Below are 19,192 nucleotides of genomic sequence, written 5' to 3'. Positions count from 1 at the left end.
GATTTCTAGATGTTCTAACTTCTAGCTACTGCTAGAAGTTAGAACATGATTTTAGACAAGTTATTTTTTCAATTCTTCAAATTTCCCAATGAGTAGCTTTTTTTTTCAATTTTTTCACTGGTAATATGTTAAAAATTTAGGTTATCTTATAAGTCTTTAGCCAGCTAAGAAAAAAAAAAAATATGATTGTCTATGCATATCTGTCATTATCATTTGTTTTGTGTCAATGTCAATGTCATTATTAGATCATCAGTCATTTCGTTTCAATGATTACGATATTTTAAAAATTAGTATTTGGAAATGGCTTCTTTGAGGAGCCCGTCGTCGCCGAACGATGGCTACAAAAGGTTTAGTGATGATCTCGCAAACGCCAGCATCAATAATTACGGCTCAAACGTTACAAGTAACGATTTAAAACTGTTTTTTCCATGCACTGTAGTTGTTGAGCACCTAGACGCTTTTGTTGTTAACAATACATTATATTTCATTTAACATTTGTTTCATTTCCCTCCTATAAACGTCCTACATCTTATAGCAAAACCGCTAAACATTATTCCCATATTAGAAGCATCTACGTAAACATAGCTATGACTCATACAAACCAAGTATTAACCTAGATCTAACCGTTTTTATATAAACCCTCGACCTAATTTAATATACAGCCTTAAAATTGTATATTTTGCATGGATGTATGTATGCTTCTTGCGCACGTAGACTCATATTTATTACGATTGCACAAAACGTGGAGAAAATACACATTGTCTATGCACAAAATAATGCTTCAAGTATGACTACATAGATTTATAGAGATATTTAATTCTGTATCCCTATTCCCTAACTAGCTAAATGCAGTTACAAGTACTGTACTGTACTGTTGCTCTGCTGTATTTAATGACACTTATTAAATATTTTATAAAGTTCCAATTTTCTTTGTTACTTAAAAAGTATTTATTGAAAAGTGAAATGATAAACTGTTTACTTCTCAATTAAGACTCAAGTAAATAAGCACATAATTTTATGTATGAATAGTGTGACATGCGGGCCTGTATACTCATTACTTGCTATTGTCAACATAATGAATGTTGAATATTCAGTAAGTACAGTAATTATCGTTATTATTCTAATGCCCTTACTATTAAAATGGGGCATATTTTGTTTGTCCACGACTGTTAAGCAACTTTCCTAACATATCAGGCAAGGACATAATATTATATTTGTATAACCATAATATCATCAGCTGTTTTCAGTCACAGTTTTTATAGTAATAGTGAGGTATAATAAAATAACTTACTTACATGTTATATTAAAACATTATTTTACTAATAACAAATAATATTAAATGTTTGCATAAAAAATAATTGAAATAATATTTTTTTAAGCAAAAGCATTCGCTATTTAACTTTTGCTTTCTAGACGTTTTAATTTGCAGTTTTTAATTATTATTTAGTGGACTGTTGTCTGTTGTACATCATTAAAACTAATTAGGTATGAGCAGAAAACTTCTTTTTCGGCTATACTTTCACCACATAAGAGATGAACTTAAATTATGATTTATTTTACTATGGTGTTTGATTTCATTTATTTATTGGACAGTATTCATTTCCTTAGAAAATTTTCTATATTAAAGATATATTCATCTTAACGCCTAGGTTATGAAATGGCACAAATAATATGATAAGTATAGGTACAGAGTGATAATTCACTCCGTACCTATACTTATCATATTATTTGTGCCATATAGTGTTCATGTAATTAATAGTGTCAGCAGTCTTTGCTTTTCTAGTACTGAGAATACCAAAACGATGTTTCCCGAAAAATATTAGAATATTAGTTTTACCATCAAATAAATTGATTTATAGGTAGATTGTGAACCTATTGTTCGTGTTAATGTCAAGCCTAACCAATAGTTTATGACCAAAGACTTGGTATAATTCAACTGAATGTAGGTCCGCCAAACATGAATGAAATTATGGCTGATATGTCATATTATTATGAGTAATACAGTTTCCCAACAAACATAAATCATTGCGGCTGAGATACTTGACAATGATCACAATCTTATCAGGCTGATAAGGAAACATGACTTCAGTCATGCGTCGAGAGTCTCGAGACGCCGACAGGAGTTTAAAATGACTAGAGTCGTGGAATTTTCAACGAGTATTTATGATACACTAAAGAATCAATGGTACAAGTTAAAATTATGTAAGTTTTATTGACTTTATCTTAATTACGACTTAAGTTCGAGATTGCAAGTGAATTTTCGTGGCTAATAGTTAATAGTTACTAGGTAGGACCTAAAAAAATGACAATATCAGCCTGTCAACATATTTACTGTGCTCGAAGGACCAACAGAAGCCTTAATGAACTTATCTTTTCAAAACTTTGACAATGTTTGCATACTGTCTAAAATTATCTTTGTATTACTTTGCTCTGGCATGTGGCACCAAAATCTTCGTTATATTCAACTGTTTAATTTACTAAATTAGTAGACTTGAGAATTATTAAATATCTACTAAAACTCCTAATCGGTCATAATGTCGTCATAATGAAAGTAGGAAGATGGTGTAACCGACATTGTAATCGGAATTCAAACGAAGAGATTTACAAATTCATCAGAATGTCGCAACGGCGCGGCGGCGGATCGACGTGAAATCTCTACGCCTGAGCACAAATCACAGGCAAGGCCGTCAGACAATAATGAGAAAATATCTGCGTGACAATCACTAATAAATATAAATTACACTAAAATGTAGAAAATGACGTGTGGAAATTAAATTTAAATCTTTTGTATTTCATTGAAAAATTAGGAACGCTCTAAAAATTGTTTAACTGGTAGCCGTGGACAATAGAAAAAAATAAACTTTTGTTCTAACTCAATTAGCTAATTATAATGATGTGATGTCCGCAGACAACCGTACGAGCGATGGCGGCGGCGACGGCCTGGACCTGGGCAGCCGCTCGTCGCTGCACACCGGCCTGCAGATGTCGGAGGACGAGCACTGGGAGATGAACTACCACGAGGCCGCCATATACCTGGAGGTGAGTGACGTCACACAGGCCTGGACCTGGGCAGCCGGCAGCCGCTCGTCGCTGCACATCGGCCTGCAGATGTCGGAGGACGAGCACTGGGAGATGAACTACATACCTGGAGGTGAGTTATAGCGCTGCAAGAGGGCGCAATGTACCTGGGGATGAGCTAGCTTCTGGCTAAAGAAATTCTCTTACTTATGTAACATTTTTTTTTTTCTGAAGGCTGATATTACATTTCGAAATATATTATAGGTTACACTTTCGGAAATGTCCTGTGGCCTACATTATACATGGTACCAGTTACCACCGGTTCAGATTACGATTAGGCAAAAAGAGTTTGCAAGGATAAAGGATTACGCTAAAAGTTGATATTAGTGTGTTTGTGCACGGAATTTTACCGTCCGGCGTTCATAACTTTCACGTTTGCCATATCAAAATGTAAGAAATCGGAACGCCGGACGGTAAAATTCCGTGTAGTGCACAAACGCCCCTAAAGTAAAATACAAGGTTCAAAGGAGAATGGAGACAGCTGATAAAATTTAATAAGTAATTGCTTGCTGCTTATTATCCTCATCTACTATCTTCAGGAGGTCATATTATGAATTATTAAGGCTCTTTATCGTATTTTTAGGAGGGTCTAAACAACGAAAAGTTCGACTCTCACCCGTCCAGCCCGGAGGAGTTACCAGCATACCTGCGCGTCCACAACCCCTGGTACCACGGCCTGGACCTGCTGGCCTCGCTCGTGCTCATCCTGCTCGCGTTCACTGAGGACCCCGCGGTGCCGGCGTTTGAGGTGAGGAAGGATTCAAACCCGTTTTTACCAACTGTTACCTAACGATAGCTAGCGGTCTTTTAGGACCTTTATAATGGCCGCTAAAAGAAGCTATAAGCTTTAGAAAGGCAGGTTAAGACGGGCATAAAAGTACAAGTCCGACCGCTAAGCATGCCTGTTGCTCTATCGCTACTCTTATCTTTAACTTCTGTTAATGATACGTCAATGTATAGTGCGTCAAGAAAGTGAAAAAATTAAAAAGTGACAACATCGTAGTGACATCCCTTTCAAATCAAACTAAGAAAAAAGGGATGACACTACGATGTTGCCACTTTTTAATTTCTGTACTTTCTTGACGCACTATAGATATGTATTTCCATATTGTGTTTCGTGACTTATGTCTTATACCTAGTAGTACAAAACCAACCATAAAAACTCTGAAACCCCGAGTCAGTGAACTGACGAAGAATCAAAACTAGAAAGTAGAAACACCCTTATTTGCTGCTTTTAAGAAAAAAATTGCAAAATCAAAACTGTAAGTACGTTTAAAAGCTTCAACACCCTCGTCTTAAAACCGCGGTCTTTGATAAACCCGCAGCTTCCGGTGTGGGCGCACGGCACGATCGAGCTGCTGGCGCTGTCCGTGATCGCGGTGGAGCTCCACCTCAAGCTCAAGTGGATCGGCTGGGGGACCATATTCAAGCATAAGAGGACTATGCTCAAGGTAGTGTTCAATTTTTGGATGATTTGAGGGGACTATAGTTAGCAAGTTGGAGGTTTAGAATCAAAAGTTAAAAAGTGCAACTAGAGACGTTGCATTTTTTCACTTTGCTAATTGTCCGAAATTGTTCAAACTGCGCCTTGCGACTTGCGAGGCGCTGGGGCAGCCTGAAGCTTCATATTAAAGGTTTTTTTCTATGATGATAATAATATTATTATGCGAAACTCGACAATAAGCGATATAAAAGTTTAAAAAGCCTGATGTAGCTTAAGTTACCCGGCCAATTGCCATTTTAGATACCTAGCAAAGACTTAACGCACAATATGTTATTTTCATAGGGCATAACCCTGCAGGCTGCAGCCCTTATGTAGCATTATCCAGGCAATCATCATCAACTCATCACCATTTGAACCACATGTTGTTCCCCCAGGGCATAACCCTCCTCATCATGGTGCTGGAGGCGGTGGTGGTGGTTTGTCGTCAGTCGTCGCACGTGCGAGTGACGCGGGCGCTCCGCCCCATCTTCCTGGTGGATACGCGCCACTGCGGCGGCGTCCGGCGCTTCATACGACAGATACTGCAGAGCCTGCCGCCTATATTGGACATGCTGGGTGAGGATATAAGGCATAAGTCAAGGTATTGGGAATCACAATTTGGGATCGTCAGGAACTATAGGTGGCAAGCGGCAGCACATGTCAAGTAAATAATAATCAATTTTAAGTTTCAGATTGGCGACACTAGTTCGCTGCCCCATGGTTGTCACAACGTCATGTAACGTAGTACCTAACCTGATATCTGTTAATTTTATGATACATTAACATTAATAAATAATAGCAATAAAATACAGTCGAGATGAGACTATGCCGCTCAATGTTCAAATTTACAGAAATAAAATATTCTGGGCCAAAGTAAAGTATTACATAATATATGTCCTGTTAATTAACCCATTACCAAAAGTATGGAGTCGTGAGCCTTATAAATTTTTTATGACCGTTCCTGATTCCCAGGTCTACTAATGTTCTTCGTGGCGACGTACTCGCTGCTGGGCTACTACCTGTTCTCGGAGCACATCGACAACGGCCACTTCAGGACGATCAGCGACTCCTTCGTCAGCATGTTCGTGCTGCTCACCACTGCCAAGTGAGTTGATTAAAAAAAACGCAATGACATTGACGGATGATTGAAAATGGCGTCGGGCATAGACAAAGATATTTTTTTTGTATGGTGTTTGGTGAATCTTGTTTATTAACAAATTTTTTTTTTTTTATGTATATGATAGGCCCCATCCCCACTCGCGCGCGAACCGCGCGCGACGCCGCGAAATTTCCGCGAAACGTGAGTGTGGATCCGGTTCGCATATTTTTCGCACTTCGGGGCTGGTTCCCCGACCGCATCCCCACTCGCGCACGAACCGTGCGCGACGCCGCGAAATTCCTGCGAAGCATGAGTGAGAGATCCGATTCGCATATGTTTCGCACTTCGCGGCCCGTTCCCCGATTGTTATCGGTTTTCTGTCCCGCGACAAAGAGATTTTTTTTTAATCTTTATTTTAATAAGGGCTTTTGCCATACAAGACATGGCAGCATTGTTTAGTGAACAGAATATAATTATTAATCCTACTTTATACTTTATATTTTACTAGCTGTTGCCCGCGACTTCGTCTGTGTGGACTTCAGTGTATAACGCGCGATGTCAACAAAATTGGTGTCAAAAGCTTTTATAAAAAAACCCTGGTACCCCTTAAATCAAAACAGCTGTGCAGTGTGCACACAATAAGTATTTCATTTTTTTATATTAAACTTTATATTTTATGCCAAATTTTAAAGCTTATTTAGCCCTCCAATTACACAACTTTACCCATAAACTATTTATCATTGATAGATTTAAGGTTACGTCACAGCACAGATAAAGTACTGAGTTATTTAATACCGTAGGATAGATATAACAATCGAAAAAAATCGAAACTTAAATGTAAGATGATACCACGTCTTATAGGAAGACTTTTGAGCAAGCGTCAGCGCGATGTAGAAGACGCACGGCGCCATCTATTATGAATTGTTGGAACTAACTTAATTTGAACAAATTTACGCATTTTCACCCCCTTACAACCCTTTTTTCCAGTAAAAAAGTAGCCTATGTCCTTTCTCAGGCTTTAGACTATCTGTATACAAAATTTCATTACAATCGGTTCGGTAGTTTTGGCGTTTGGCGTGAAAGCGAGACTGACAGACAGACAGAGATACTTTTGGCGTTTGGCGTGAAAGCGAGACTAACAGACAGACAGAGATACTTTCGCATTTATAATATTAGTATAGATTATGTGCACACTGCACAGCTGTTTTTGAGTATTTTGATTAATTAAGGGCCGTGCTACACCGGAATGGCAGCGGCGAGGCGAGCACTTTCAGCGCTGCCATTCCGGTGTAGCGCGGCCCTAAGAGGGGTACCACTTACCAGGGTTTTAAAAAGTTTTTAAATTTGACACAAATTTTGTTGACACCGCGCGCTATAAACTAAAGTCCACGCGGACGAATTCGCGGGTAACAGCTAGTTATGAATAAAAACAATATTATATAGTAAAGTAGGTATGATTAGTTCTGTTACAATAATAAAGTAAAAAATAAAACGCCATCTGTTTTCATATATTAGAATTAAAATATTGATTGCATTGATATATTTTCTGGATGGAATATAGGCCAACACGGTACACATTTTAGAGCGCCTTCTGTTGTCAACTTGTCACATATATTAGAAATGCAGTAGGAGTTCTATAAGATAAGATAGATTGATTATTATTATACCAAGTGATTATATTATTAAACATAATATTCTAACGTATTAAAAACTATAAACAAAAACATACTAACTAATAAGTATGATTAGTTCTATGTTACAATTAAGTAAAAATTAAAACGCCATCTGTTGAATCGTATTAGAACTAAAATGTTCATTGCATCGATATATTTCTGGATTTTTTATAATATTATACATAAATTAATACATTTAAGATTTTTGAAATATTATTTTAATACACATCCAAGACCCAGGAACATTGAAAACTTTTTGTTCCGCCTGCGGGACTCGAACCCAGGACCCCCGGGATGAGCACTGGCCACGCGCAATGCGAATTCATTTTCATCGATATTTTCATGGAAATAAGATATTTTCCCACATCAAAATGTTGCCTATGTCCTTTCTCAGACTCTAGAATAACTGTGTACAAAATTTCATTGCAATCGGTTCAGTAGTTTTGGCGTGAAAGCGAGACAGACAGACAGAGATACTTTCGCATTTATAATATTAGTATGGATTTACTTTATAATATTATAAAGGCGAAAGTTTGTTTGGATGTATGGATGTTTGTTACTCTTTCACGCAAAAACTACTGAATGTATCTTAATGAAACTTTACAATAATATAGCTTATACATCAGAATAACACATAGGCTACAATTTTAACTGACTTTCAAAATGGGGGAGGTGTTATGTTCGTTTTTTATATTCAACGATTACTCCGCCGTTTGTGAACTGATTTTCAAAATTTTTCTTTTGGCGTACAGAGTGTCATCCCAATTTGGTACTATACTCACAAAAGTGATGATCTGATGCTGGGAGCCATGACTAATCGAGGGAACTCCTTAAAATTTATATGGAAACATGTGGTGACTTCGGTTTCGTGGGAAGTAGTCTAAGCATATGCAATCAACAAGTAAGATTTTGCACCAAGGTATACCATGATTAGATTGGGAAGGTGCTGAGAGAACTCCTTTGCATTGCTTTAAGAACGGAAAGCATATGCTACTATGCAAATTACATTCATCATCACTACCATATTATACCTTATAAAGTTATATGCATCCCATGATTATGAGCCTATTATGACCCATTGGTACTTTTCATAGTCATTTAGATCAAGATTCGATTTTGTCAAGCGATTTAAAAAATATTTATTTGTTTGATTGAACACGTTAATCATAGGAACTATTGGTCCGATAAAAAAATATTTTAGTGTTAGATAGCTCATTTATCAAAGAAGGCTATAGGCTATTTTATCACGCAAACTAATAAGACCGAAGAAACAGAGGAAATGTGGTTAAAACGGAAAATTATTAGCAAGGGGGACAAAATTAGTTTGAAATAAAGTTTTATTTATTTATTTATCTCACGAACTACTAAAGCAATTTTGTATGTTATTTGGCACAGATATAGAGTAGACTACGTGAAGAGAGATAAGCTATTTTGTTGCGAAAAAATGTACGATTTCCGTAAAATTCCTAATAATTTACGCGAGCGAAGCCCCGTGGGACATCTAGTTTATAATATAAAGTAAGATAAATTTGGCTCAAGGGCGCAAACTATAGTGCGTCAAGAAAGTGAAGAAATTAAAAAGTGGCAACATTGCGAACATGTCGCGAACTTTGCGAGTCGATCCGCGCCGCGGTTCGCGGCGCGCTGTCGCGCGCGAGTGTGGATCGGCAGATACACATTTAAAGTGACATTATTGTTGGTCCACAGTTTCCCAGACGTGATGATGCCGTCGTACGCCAAGTCCAAGTGGTACGCCGTGTTCTTCATACTGTACATCATCACCGTACTGTACGTGCTCATGAACTTGGTAAGTGTATATAGTTTTAATATCATTAAGTACTTATACGTACTAACAAAAATTTCTTTCGGAGGCGATCGCTAAGGGGCAAACATTCTCAAATACTTAACGAAATGGCCTATTGCCATTTCGTTAAGTATTTGAGATTTGTGAGCCCTAGCTCTTTAGCTAGCATCTTTTTGGGCCAAAAATATCAAACACAGCCCACGTTTTCTATAAAAATTAAAACGTTTCAAATATAAACATTCAATTCTTCTTCTCCCTCTTTCATATCTTATCGTATCGTAAAAGTATTTTTTTCCTAGATGTTGGCGGTGGTGTACGAGGCGTTCACCCGCATCGAGCGCGAGAAGTGTCGCGCGCTGCTGCTGCACCGGCGCGGCGCCGCCAAGCGCGCCTTCCGCCTGCTGGTGTCGCGTCGCGCGCCGCGTGCCGTCCGCCTGCGACACTTCGCGGGCTTGATGCGGCATTACGCGCCGCATTATAGTGAGTATCTCACATAGTATGTGCTGTATACATAAAAATATCCTTCTAAATTACATTGAATAACAATAATACTATTATCTATGGACGCTTAAGTCAATTTGGAAAATCCATAAAATAAGCCCCCCTTACGCCGCAAACATAGCCATGTATGACTGTACTGTTGAGTGATAAATAACTGTATGCATCGTAAGTACGATGCTATACGATGCCGATATGAATATATCGGCCAGCATGTATCAATTCTTTTACGATATATCAACACACGCTACATAAAGCTCTCAAGTTCTCATCAAAAGTAATTTTAAGACATGAAACACAAACATTTCTCCTCTCTTCCCCAGGCGGTCTGGACGTATACCTGATGTTCAAGCAACTGAACGCATCTAACTCGGGCGGGTTATCTCGTACGGAGTTCGCGGCGGTGTACGAGGCGTTGGCGCTGCGGTGGGCGCCGCAAGCAGCAAGAGCTCCGTGGTACGGCGCCGGCCCGTTGGAACCTATCGGCCGCGCCGCCGCTGCAGCGTTACGCTGGCCGTACTTTGAGTATCTAGTGTGTGAGTAACTTCTCGATGGTGATAAGTGATACCATTGATACTAAGGTTATTTTGACTTTGTTATCATTACACGACCAAAATTACAGGTTGCAATAGACCCTATTTAAGAAGTTTATACGAGACAAGTAGCGGTAGATCTCTGTTAATAGATTCCTATTTTTAAAGACGTTTCTTGTTATTGTGGACGAATTTGTGATTGTAAATAAAAGGAATCGCGCATTTGCACGATTTCTTCTAATTTCGAAAAAATTTCAACCGATAATGTGACATTGACACTGACAGCAACTTTTTTTTCAGTTGCGCTGATCGTCGGCAACGGCGTGTCAATGATACTGCGCGTGTGCGAGGCGGCCGGGAACCTGCAGGACAGCGCGCGCCTACTCTGTGCTTCCTGGGACACGTGGCTCTTCCTTGTTTGTGAGTTTGTGACTAATAGTCAGAATGAGAAAGGTACTAGGTAGCAAAAAAGCCTCAACACACGCATCAACTCCTTGTTTTTTTTAATGAAATAAGGGGGCAAACGAGCTAACGGGTCACCTGATGGAAAGCAACTTCCGTCGCCCATGGACACTCGCAGCATCAGAAGATCTGCAGGTGCGTTGCCGGCCTTTTCAGAGGGAATAGGGGACGGTAGGGAAGGGAAGGGAATAGGGAAGGGTAGGGAAGGGAATAGGGTAGGGGATCGGGCCTCCGGTAAACTCACTCACTCGGCGAAACACAGCGCAAGCGCTGTTTCACGCCGGTTTTCTGTGAGAACGTGGTATTTCTCCGGTCGAGCCGGCCCATTCGTGTCGAAGCATGGCTCTCCCACGTATTCCTTGTGTGCAACACACACTAAACGAAAAACCTTGCCTCGGAACCACGACGTGGTACGTGGACTTGCAGTTCGGTGATTACGGCTTGTCTTGATTAACGTTTGAATTCAAAGTTCAAACGTCAGTCGGCTGGCTAGTCGCGGTGCGTGTCGATATGGTTACAAATTGCAATCCCTCTCCGACTTGATTTGTTTGCTGTGACTTGACTATTTAATTATTACCAATACATTTCCACGCCGTTTCTTCTTTTGAGCACCTTTGAGACGATTGGCTGTATGATTAAATAATTAATATGTAGATCAAAATGGAGTTGTTGGCTGCATGATTAAATGTGTAAATCAAATTGGAATTTTATTGTTTTTTTTTTTCAGTATTCCTGATTGAAGCAGCGCTTCGGATAACAGCGCTCGGGTTGAGCGCGTACCTCGAGAGCGGGTGGAACGTGTTCGACCTGAGCGCGACACTGCTGGCGCTGATGGGCGCGGTGCTTCTCACCATCGCACCGCACATGTTCATCGTGGTCATATTCCGGCCGCTGAGGTTTGTTTAATAGAGGGACTACTGAACTTAGTGCAAAAAATATAATATATTGTCTATGTCTAATTGATGTTGCTACAAGAAAAAATTGTCGATGGTCTTGTTTGCCTATATTGTGTATTGTTTTGCTCACTATGTTCATGGTAGTCATATTCCGAACGTTGAGGATAGTTTACGATAAGATTGCATTTAGCTTTGTATTGCTATGAAATCAAAACGCTCACGCTGGTGCTGCTGTCGCCGCTGATGTCGAGCGGTCTATGGTCTCTTGTCTATGTGTGTTGTCAATGGTCTCCAGGCTGATGCGGCTGTACAAGCTGAAGAAGCGGTACCGCGACGTGTTCGGCACGCTGGTGCTGCTGTCGCCGCTGATGTCGAGCGCGGGCTGCGTGATGCTGGTGGTCTACTACTTCTTCGCCATCGTCGGCATGGAGCTCTTCTCTGGATACGACCTGAGGAACTGCTGTGTGTGAGTATATTTCATTTACGGTAGATTAAAATTTAGATTTCCAATATTTATAATTGTTATTTTTAATTAGATACATGTTCTAAAATTCTATAAATAAATTACAAAAAAAAAACTAAATGGCATGTTTATGACTCGAAGGTTGCTAGTTTCGTTCCATAGAGGAGTTTCTGTCTACTAACACTTTTTCAGTACACGAAACTTCTATATCTTTGTGTTGCAGTAACATCACACAGTTTTATTATTGTTACGTGCTAGGGTTCGAGGATTTGGAGAGAAAGACCTGCCGACTCTCTTAAAGACTTTATTCACTAAGTCTAGGTCACACAAGCACACACTAGGTCACAACACTTAGCACTAAGTCCAAACACTAATCACTAGGTCCAATCACTAAGCACTATCACTGTCCTAGGTCGTAGCCAAGTCGCAGGTTTCACTGGTTCACTCACTATTGATCACTTGTTGTCACTGTGAAATCGCCTCGAAGATCGCTCAGATCGAACTGACTGCCGGGCCGTCTACCTGCGGCTTTTTATATGGCGAGACGAATTCCAGAAAGTTCCCGATACACGTAAACAAGTAAACAAGTGTGGGAACTTTCTAGGAGGCTCGAGCATGTACCACAATAAACATAAACAACTAAACACGTAAACAAAATAAACCGGTCAACACGTAAACAAATGTTGGACTTTTCTAGAAGGATGGAGTATGTACTTGCGCACCTCATGCCATCTAGTATTGAGTAGGAGATTTATGTTGTCGGTGTTCCCTCGATAAGTTTTGCTGGTTTGACGCTAGATGGCACTATATGTCCGTGACAATATCTTGGTGTTACAGCAACATTAGTGTTATAATATCTTGGTGTTTAAGCAACATAACAGTGTTATAACATCTTGGTGTTGCAGCAACATATCAGTGTTATATATTTTGGTGTTGCAGGAACATTAGAGTGTTATAACATCTTCGTGTTACAGTAACACAACAGTGGAAGACTTCTACAAGTGGAGCGCGAACGCGTCGACGCCGCTCGGCTACTACTACCTCAACAACTTCGAGAACATCCTCACGAGCGGCGTCACGCTGTTCGAGCTCACCGTCGTCAACAACTGGTTCATACTCATGAACGCGTACGCCGCGGTCGCGGGGCAGTTCACGAGGATGTATTTTATGGTGAGGACTGACGGTCAATTACCATTGCAACTTCGCGAAGCGTCATGACGTATTTTTAAATGAATCAAAGGATTAACTGTCAGCCCAACACCGCGGCAGGCAAGTCTGTCAATTTAATGTGTGTCTTGTGTAGTAAACGAAGTTCAGTTTGAATGACTCATTTAATAACGCACTGGGCTTTGCGCCTTCCTTCCTCATAAGAAATCCGTGCATATCGGATTATTTACGATTAGCGAAACGATCAACCTCAAATAAGTTTTCCATCTGAAACATTGGTAAGAACAATGTAAGATTTTGTTGAAAATATTTAAGTAATTATTATAATGTATATTATATAATAATATTTATAATATTGTGTTGTAGGTGTTCTACCTGTTCACGATGGTGGTGCTGACGATCGTGGTGGCGAGCGTGCTGGAGGCCTTCCGGTTCCGTATACAGTACAAACGGAGCACCACTAAGCGGGACGGTCAGTTGTTGTTGCCATATCAACCAGTGTGGCGACTGGCGGGCGATGTTTAAACCCGACTTGAAATTGGGTTGATTACATTTGATTAGACGCTGCATCAATATAACGAACGTCACTCACCTCCCGCCAGTTGATTTTCATAACTACCAAGGCAGCTTATTAATTCATATTAATTGATCCACGAGTCGTGTTACGCTTTCTCATTTAAGCACTAGTGTTCCGATGAGAATTGTGTTCAGTTAAAACTTTTTTAAGATCATAGATTGTACAATTTCTATAGGTTTTCTAATGTATAACTTTTTCTTAGAATTAGTTCTTTGTGCTGCGGATAGATGGCGCATAAAGTAATCATAATCGAGCTATTGAGCTATTTATTTCAATTTCACTTTGTTTCATCCTTGTAACTCAAGAAAAACAGGTAGTTCTAAAACATTCATCAGTATTCAAAGCGTAATTAAAAATGCGACATTTTATCCAAAGCTGTAAATATACTCTTAATAATTGCCTGCAGAGGAGAAGCTGCTACACGAGGAGGTGCACACGAGCTGGGAGGAAGTCCAGCGGCTCGGCGCTAGCGGGGACCTGGCTGATGAGCTGCGGACATACCTACCGCCAGGAGTGAGTACCCACATTGAAAGATAAGCTACTTGCTTGTTTGAATCTTGATTAGTATCAAGGGGAAATGGATTGTTTTTAGCGGAATCGTAAGGCCAATTCAAGCCGGGTCCACATATTTTCTGTGTATCCGGTATCGTATATTATATGTTCTGGTGCTTTTTATGAACGCTAGCTTGAACCCCCTCTTTAGCTGTGATTTACAATCTGCTACAATACATTTTATAGTACTAAAAACAGCGTTTAAACAATTTTATTGATGACGTGTAAGCCGGCCCCTAGACGATCAATTGTATTGTGCAAAATCACGCTTCAATTGTATTCAAAATCAAAATTAAAATATTTTTTATTCAGAGTAATTTTTTTACAAAAATATTTCCGCACGTCGATACTAAGGTGCCAACCACCGGTTCGGGAATTAACCCGGCGAGAAGAACCGGCGTAAGAAACTCGCACGGGGCCATCTTTTATTAAAAAGATGGAAAATTACAATTTAAAACATATATAGTGCACCATGGCTTTAAATGAATATGTCAATGGGCGCTGCTGGTAAATGAAAACTGTCAAAATGACGTTTTTGTATGAAAACTGCGTTTTGTATTGAACAGTTTATTTGACAATTAGATTGAAGGCGCGCGATGTTCAATATCAACCCGAGACGGCCATTAATATTACGCGATACGTAATATTGCGCAAAAAAATTGCTCGTCTAGGGGCCCCGCTAAGACGTATTAACGGGAACCAACTACTGAGCCATTTTTCTTAACGCGACCACTTTAAACCGTGTATTCTATCACAGATGCAAGTGACATTCATCGGCACGCGTCCGCGCACGAAGGAGGTGCTGCAGCGGCGCATGTACAACGCCGACATACAGAAGTGGCTCGCTGAGGACGAGGAGAACGAAGGTAAATTGCATTTTGTGGAGTCTCTTTGTTTAAACGAGACAACACTATAGGTCTGGGCTCTGGCCTAGTCCTAGTGGCTAGTGGCCTGGTTTATAAAATCCGCGAAAGCGCGGATTTAAAATACAGAGGAAGAAGAACGAAATGTAAAGCATTTCGCACAGATGTTACTCTTGACTCCACTTACTATTTTTTAAACAAAGCGTGTAATAGTAACTCGTAAGGTATACTGTCCCGCCCGGCCGCACCTGCGTCTATCGTCACGAAGCTTCGTGCAATGTCCTTGGCAGAAATTTAAAAATGTAGTATTATGACAACACGATTAGTAAAAAAAAAACTTTACGCGCGAAATTTAAATGTGAAAATGGCGCCAAATATGATATACTACCTCCATAGCCCCATTCTTTCTATGCCCTATCTATTATACCTATGTCTCTGGTACCTGGCTTTATGACAAAAATTCAGCCTCGGATAATATTCTTACAAGTACATATATTACTTTTCTGGTCGGATGATAATACACGCAAATGTGACCAGCCGTCATCGGGTATCGTCGCGAATATTCGGGCTGCGTTTTCGTTATCGCGCTGGTGACGGTACATCAAAGTGTTTTAGCGCGCTAAGAAGTCGTCCTGTGTGGTCGCATTAGCATTGCTCATTTTCATGTTTTTCAACTCGTTATGACGTGCGATATGCGACGGCGCCACGGTTGTTAATTTACGTAAAAATGGAGTGGAATGTTGAAATGATTCGGACGATAGACGCAGATGCGGCTCCGGCATTACGTTTGTTGACAAGGACACGGACTGAAATGACATATACTTAATAGAAATTGCGTGTTCAGTGTTAGGACTTAGATGCCTTTGTTATGGTGTTTTGTCCTTGTCTATCAAATGTATATTAGTAAGGAGGTAAATTTATAACTTTCAGACTTGACCCCATCGACGACGGTGACGTCTAGCGAGGACCCGCTCAGCCCGCCGCTCATCCAGCAGCCCGACGCCGACAACAACCATCAGGTTTAATTTTTTTCTATTTTAAAGCAAAGTAACTTAACCGATTTCACTAAAAAGTGGACTATTTCCGAAGTTAAACAATACCTAGTACAAAAAAAAATTACTTAAATCGGACTTTTATCGGAATACACTTCTGGGCAAATTTGTTCAGACGCTGATATATTTTTGCCGCCTATTTAAGTTCTTGGTAAACCCTTAAATTAAATTAAATCATAGTACAGGCTACACCAACTTGTGAGTCTGAGAAAATATCTAGAATTGTTATAAATATATTTTCAGGTGCGCGCCGGCTACCAGTTGTAGAACATGCTGTTGCTCGTCCTCAGGGAGCGGCTCGTCTTCCTCTGGGACGCCCTAAAGACATTATGAGTCGACCGCCTTTGACTCTGCTGGTGTGACACAAAAAGTGCGCTTTTGTCTATGGTCGGTTTTGGCGCGCGCGCACTCCGAGCCGCCATTGATGTGTTGACGGGTGTGTTCCACAAAAGTTTCTTGGTTCACGAATGATGGGAAAATTGTTATGCATTATGTCAGAAACTAACCTATATTTATAATATGTGAGGACTGAGAATTTTTTTGTGTTGACGTAAAGTTCTTTTTATTGACCACACATATAAACAGTATTTATTCTGCCAAAAGTTGATCAAAATGATGATATCCAATAGTATACCATAATCAAAATGTAGATGATTTGACTCACGTTTGCTGATTAGAGCTTTATTCTATGAAATTAGTAGTGTAGACTTAATACATTCGCCTTTTGAAAAGATTGAGATAGGTGATAAGTAAAGTAAGGTTTGAAACATTTTAATGGACGATAATGGATTTGACTGGATGATCCATTTTATGTAAGATATTAATTCTTAAAAATATGATCTTCCCATAAGTGAATATAAATAAGGCGGCGCTCATGACGCATAAAATGCCTAGGCCCTAGTCCATCACTTTTTTTCGATACTTCATGTCGTTAATCCTTCTTTTCTAAGTCGTCTAATAACAGAATCGTATATGGTTTATAGATATCCACGAAATCTTCTCAACCTTAGCTAGACAAAAGTAGTTGAGTATAGGTACGTCTGGCACAGAGTGCTATCAAATTATCTCAAATAGTACTAGAATATGTACGTACTTGTAGTGAGTATCATACCAGTATAGTGCCTATATTATTCACTAATATAGTATTCAAATAATTTTATCCGTTGGACACAGGTTATAGGCGATATCATATCCCATTATTTGTTTAAATTATTTCAATTTTCGAATTCGAGAAAAAGTTGAAGTTTGTCTATGGTTTTTTTTTTTTTTGCGAAACATTTACAGTTTTGTCCAACGTGATAATAAGTATGTATAGAATTAGATAATAATGAATAGGAGGCAGCTACTTTAGAAATTAAAATGATTACACTATAAACATCTTGCGGTATTAAATTAGAAAATTATTGATATTAGATCACAAAACTAATAGATATGAACAATAGAATACTCTAATTTATTATAAGATTAATTTGATACGTTTATATTGTAGTCGTAGACGTATTAGTTTTATCGTAACGAGTAATATTACTTTATAATATTTATTTTGTTATTTTTAAGAAGAAATAGAATTTAGTAGAAATTATTGGAATTTGGATACACCTTAAATATTTATTTCAGAAGACATCACCTTACAGATTCCCAAAAATCATTGTAGGTCTATAGGAATATTTTAACGGTTGTTATTTACCAAAGGTGGTATTATTTTGATGCTAGAAATGTGAAACATTTTTAACAAGTTTCATTCCATTACTCTAACTCTCATCAAATTTAAGTGTTAACTTTTATTACTTTAACAAATCATATTTATTATACAGCATAAACTGTAAAACGACTGTAAATAGGAATCTACTTATAAAAATAAATATTTATTCGAAATATAATTAAAGAACTGCTTGTTGTCCATTTTCTGTAGCTTTATCTGTAGACGCTTATTTAAAAAAAGTGATATTTAAAAGCAAATATGAAAATATTGTCCTTAGATAGGCGTCAAAATTATTTTTTCCGATGCTTTACAATTTACTAACTTATAATTAGTATTTATTCCACTTAATTTGAAGTATTATTTTATACCATATTACTTGCTTAGTTCGAAAAGTGATTTAAAACTGCACCAAACTAGCTCCAAATATAGCACAATACTCAGAGACCTAAGTTTTTCTCAGGGAAGGATGATGAACTTGCAAAATAGGGTCAAAATTGGGGTCAAATATCATAACAGTTTTATGGAATTATTTATTATAATAACTCGTTTTTCTACGCCTAAACTCCAGACCACAAAACTTTTTATTTTTACTCTGTCACCAAATATTAGCACAGCTAAATTATTTTAATGCACAAATGCACAGATATATATCAAGATAGATACAGCAGTGTATGTACTTCGCATGCTATATCACGTTCCCAAACGACGAGCAATGCTAGTCTTTCGAAAGTTTATTCTTTAGTCTGCTATCGGAATTTTACTTACTTTAATAGGGTACAATTAGGCATTCAGGCATTTTTATCGGAATTTTAAAAATGCCTGAATGCCTAATTGTACCCTATTGAGCTGTAGAAATTCAAATGGACGTTGGCCTCACACGTTTCTTATCATCGGTACGTCACAGTAGATAGGAAAAAAGCGGCACGCTCGTTTTCACACAAATAGAGCGACATGCGGTATCTATCTTGATCTATGTCTGTGCACGAATGCAATAATTGTCTCGCAATTTTAAGTTACCTAAGACTTTTCTCCAGAGTAATAATTTATCTAAATGTGAACAAAAGTACTACAAAAATAAAGTACTTAAAGGTATACAGTATTAATTTATTGCACCATATCATTATGGAGTACAAAATAATTATTTGGTCACGTTTAGATAAAGCCAATTACCAGATGGAATGGCAATTTTTTAATTTTTATGTTTGTATAGATAGTAAAAATGTGATAATAATTATGGACCATATTTTAAATCGAATTATTTATTTTAGTAAATTATTTTGACGGCTTACT

General features: G+C 38.6%; 1 protein-coding gene across 2 annotated transcripts in view; it reads left to right on the top strand.

The window, feature by feature from the left end:
• The first annotated feature begins 239 nt into the window (after positions 1–239).
• LOC121727984 (two pore calcium channel protein 1-like) overlaps positions 240–19,192 on the top strand; it is a 36,765-nt gene continuing 17,812 nt past the window's right edge. The window contains exons 1-18 of one of the 2 annotated variants that reach the window (XR_006035754.1): positions 240–403; positions 2,909–3,039; positions 3,662–3,826; positions 4,404–4,529; positions 4,957–5,137; positions 5,534–5,666; positions 9,041–9,140; positions 9,437–9,617; positions 9,959–10,171; positions 10,469–10,588; positions 11,358–11,526; positions 11,822–11,992; positions 12,964–13,159; positions 13,523–13,628; positions 14,140–14,246; positions 15,043–15,151; positions 16,079–16,167; positions 16,444–16,681. Coding sequence is in view for 1 of the 2 variants with exons in the window: in XM_042116069.1 (XP_041972003.1) it covers positions 301–403; positions 2,909–3,039; positions 3,662–3,826; positions 4,404–4,529; positions 4,957–5,137; positions 5,534–5,666; positions 9,041–9,140; positions 9,437–9,617; positions 9,959–10,171; positions 10,469–10,588; positions 11,358–11,526; positions 11,822–11,992; positions 12,964–13,159; positions 13,523–13,628; positions 14,140–14,246; positions 15,043–15,151; positions 16,079–16,167; positions 16,444–16,467 (2,424 nt within the window). In the remaining variant the exon portion in view is untranslated. Of the gene's footprint in view, positions 404–2,908; positions 3,040–3,661; positions 3,827–4,403; positions 4,530–4,956; positions 5,138–5,533; positions 5,667–9,040; positions 9,141–9,436; positions 9,618–9,958; positions 10,172–10,468; positions 10,589–11,357; positions 11,527–11,821; positions 11,993–12,963; positions 13,160–13,522; positions 13,629–14,139; positions 14,247–15,042; positions 15,152–16,078; positions 16,168–16,443; positions 18,258–19,192 lie in introns of those variants that run through there. The other variant, XM_042116069.1, reaches the window with a different exon arrangement.

This window comes from Aricia agestis, chromosome 6, assembly GCF_905147365.1.
Source record: "Aricia agestis chromosome 6, ilAriAges1.1, whole genome shotgun sequence".
NCBI lineage: Eukaryota > Metazoa > Arthropoda > Insecta > Lepidoptera > Lycaenidae > Aricia > Aricia agestis.
This window is presented reverse-complemented; position numbering and strand designations above follow the sequence as displayed.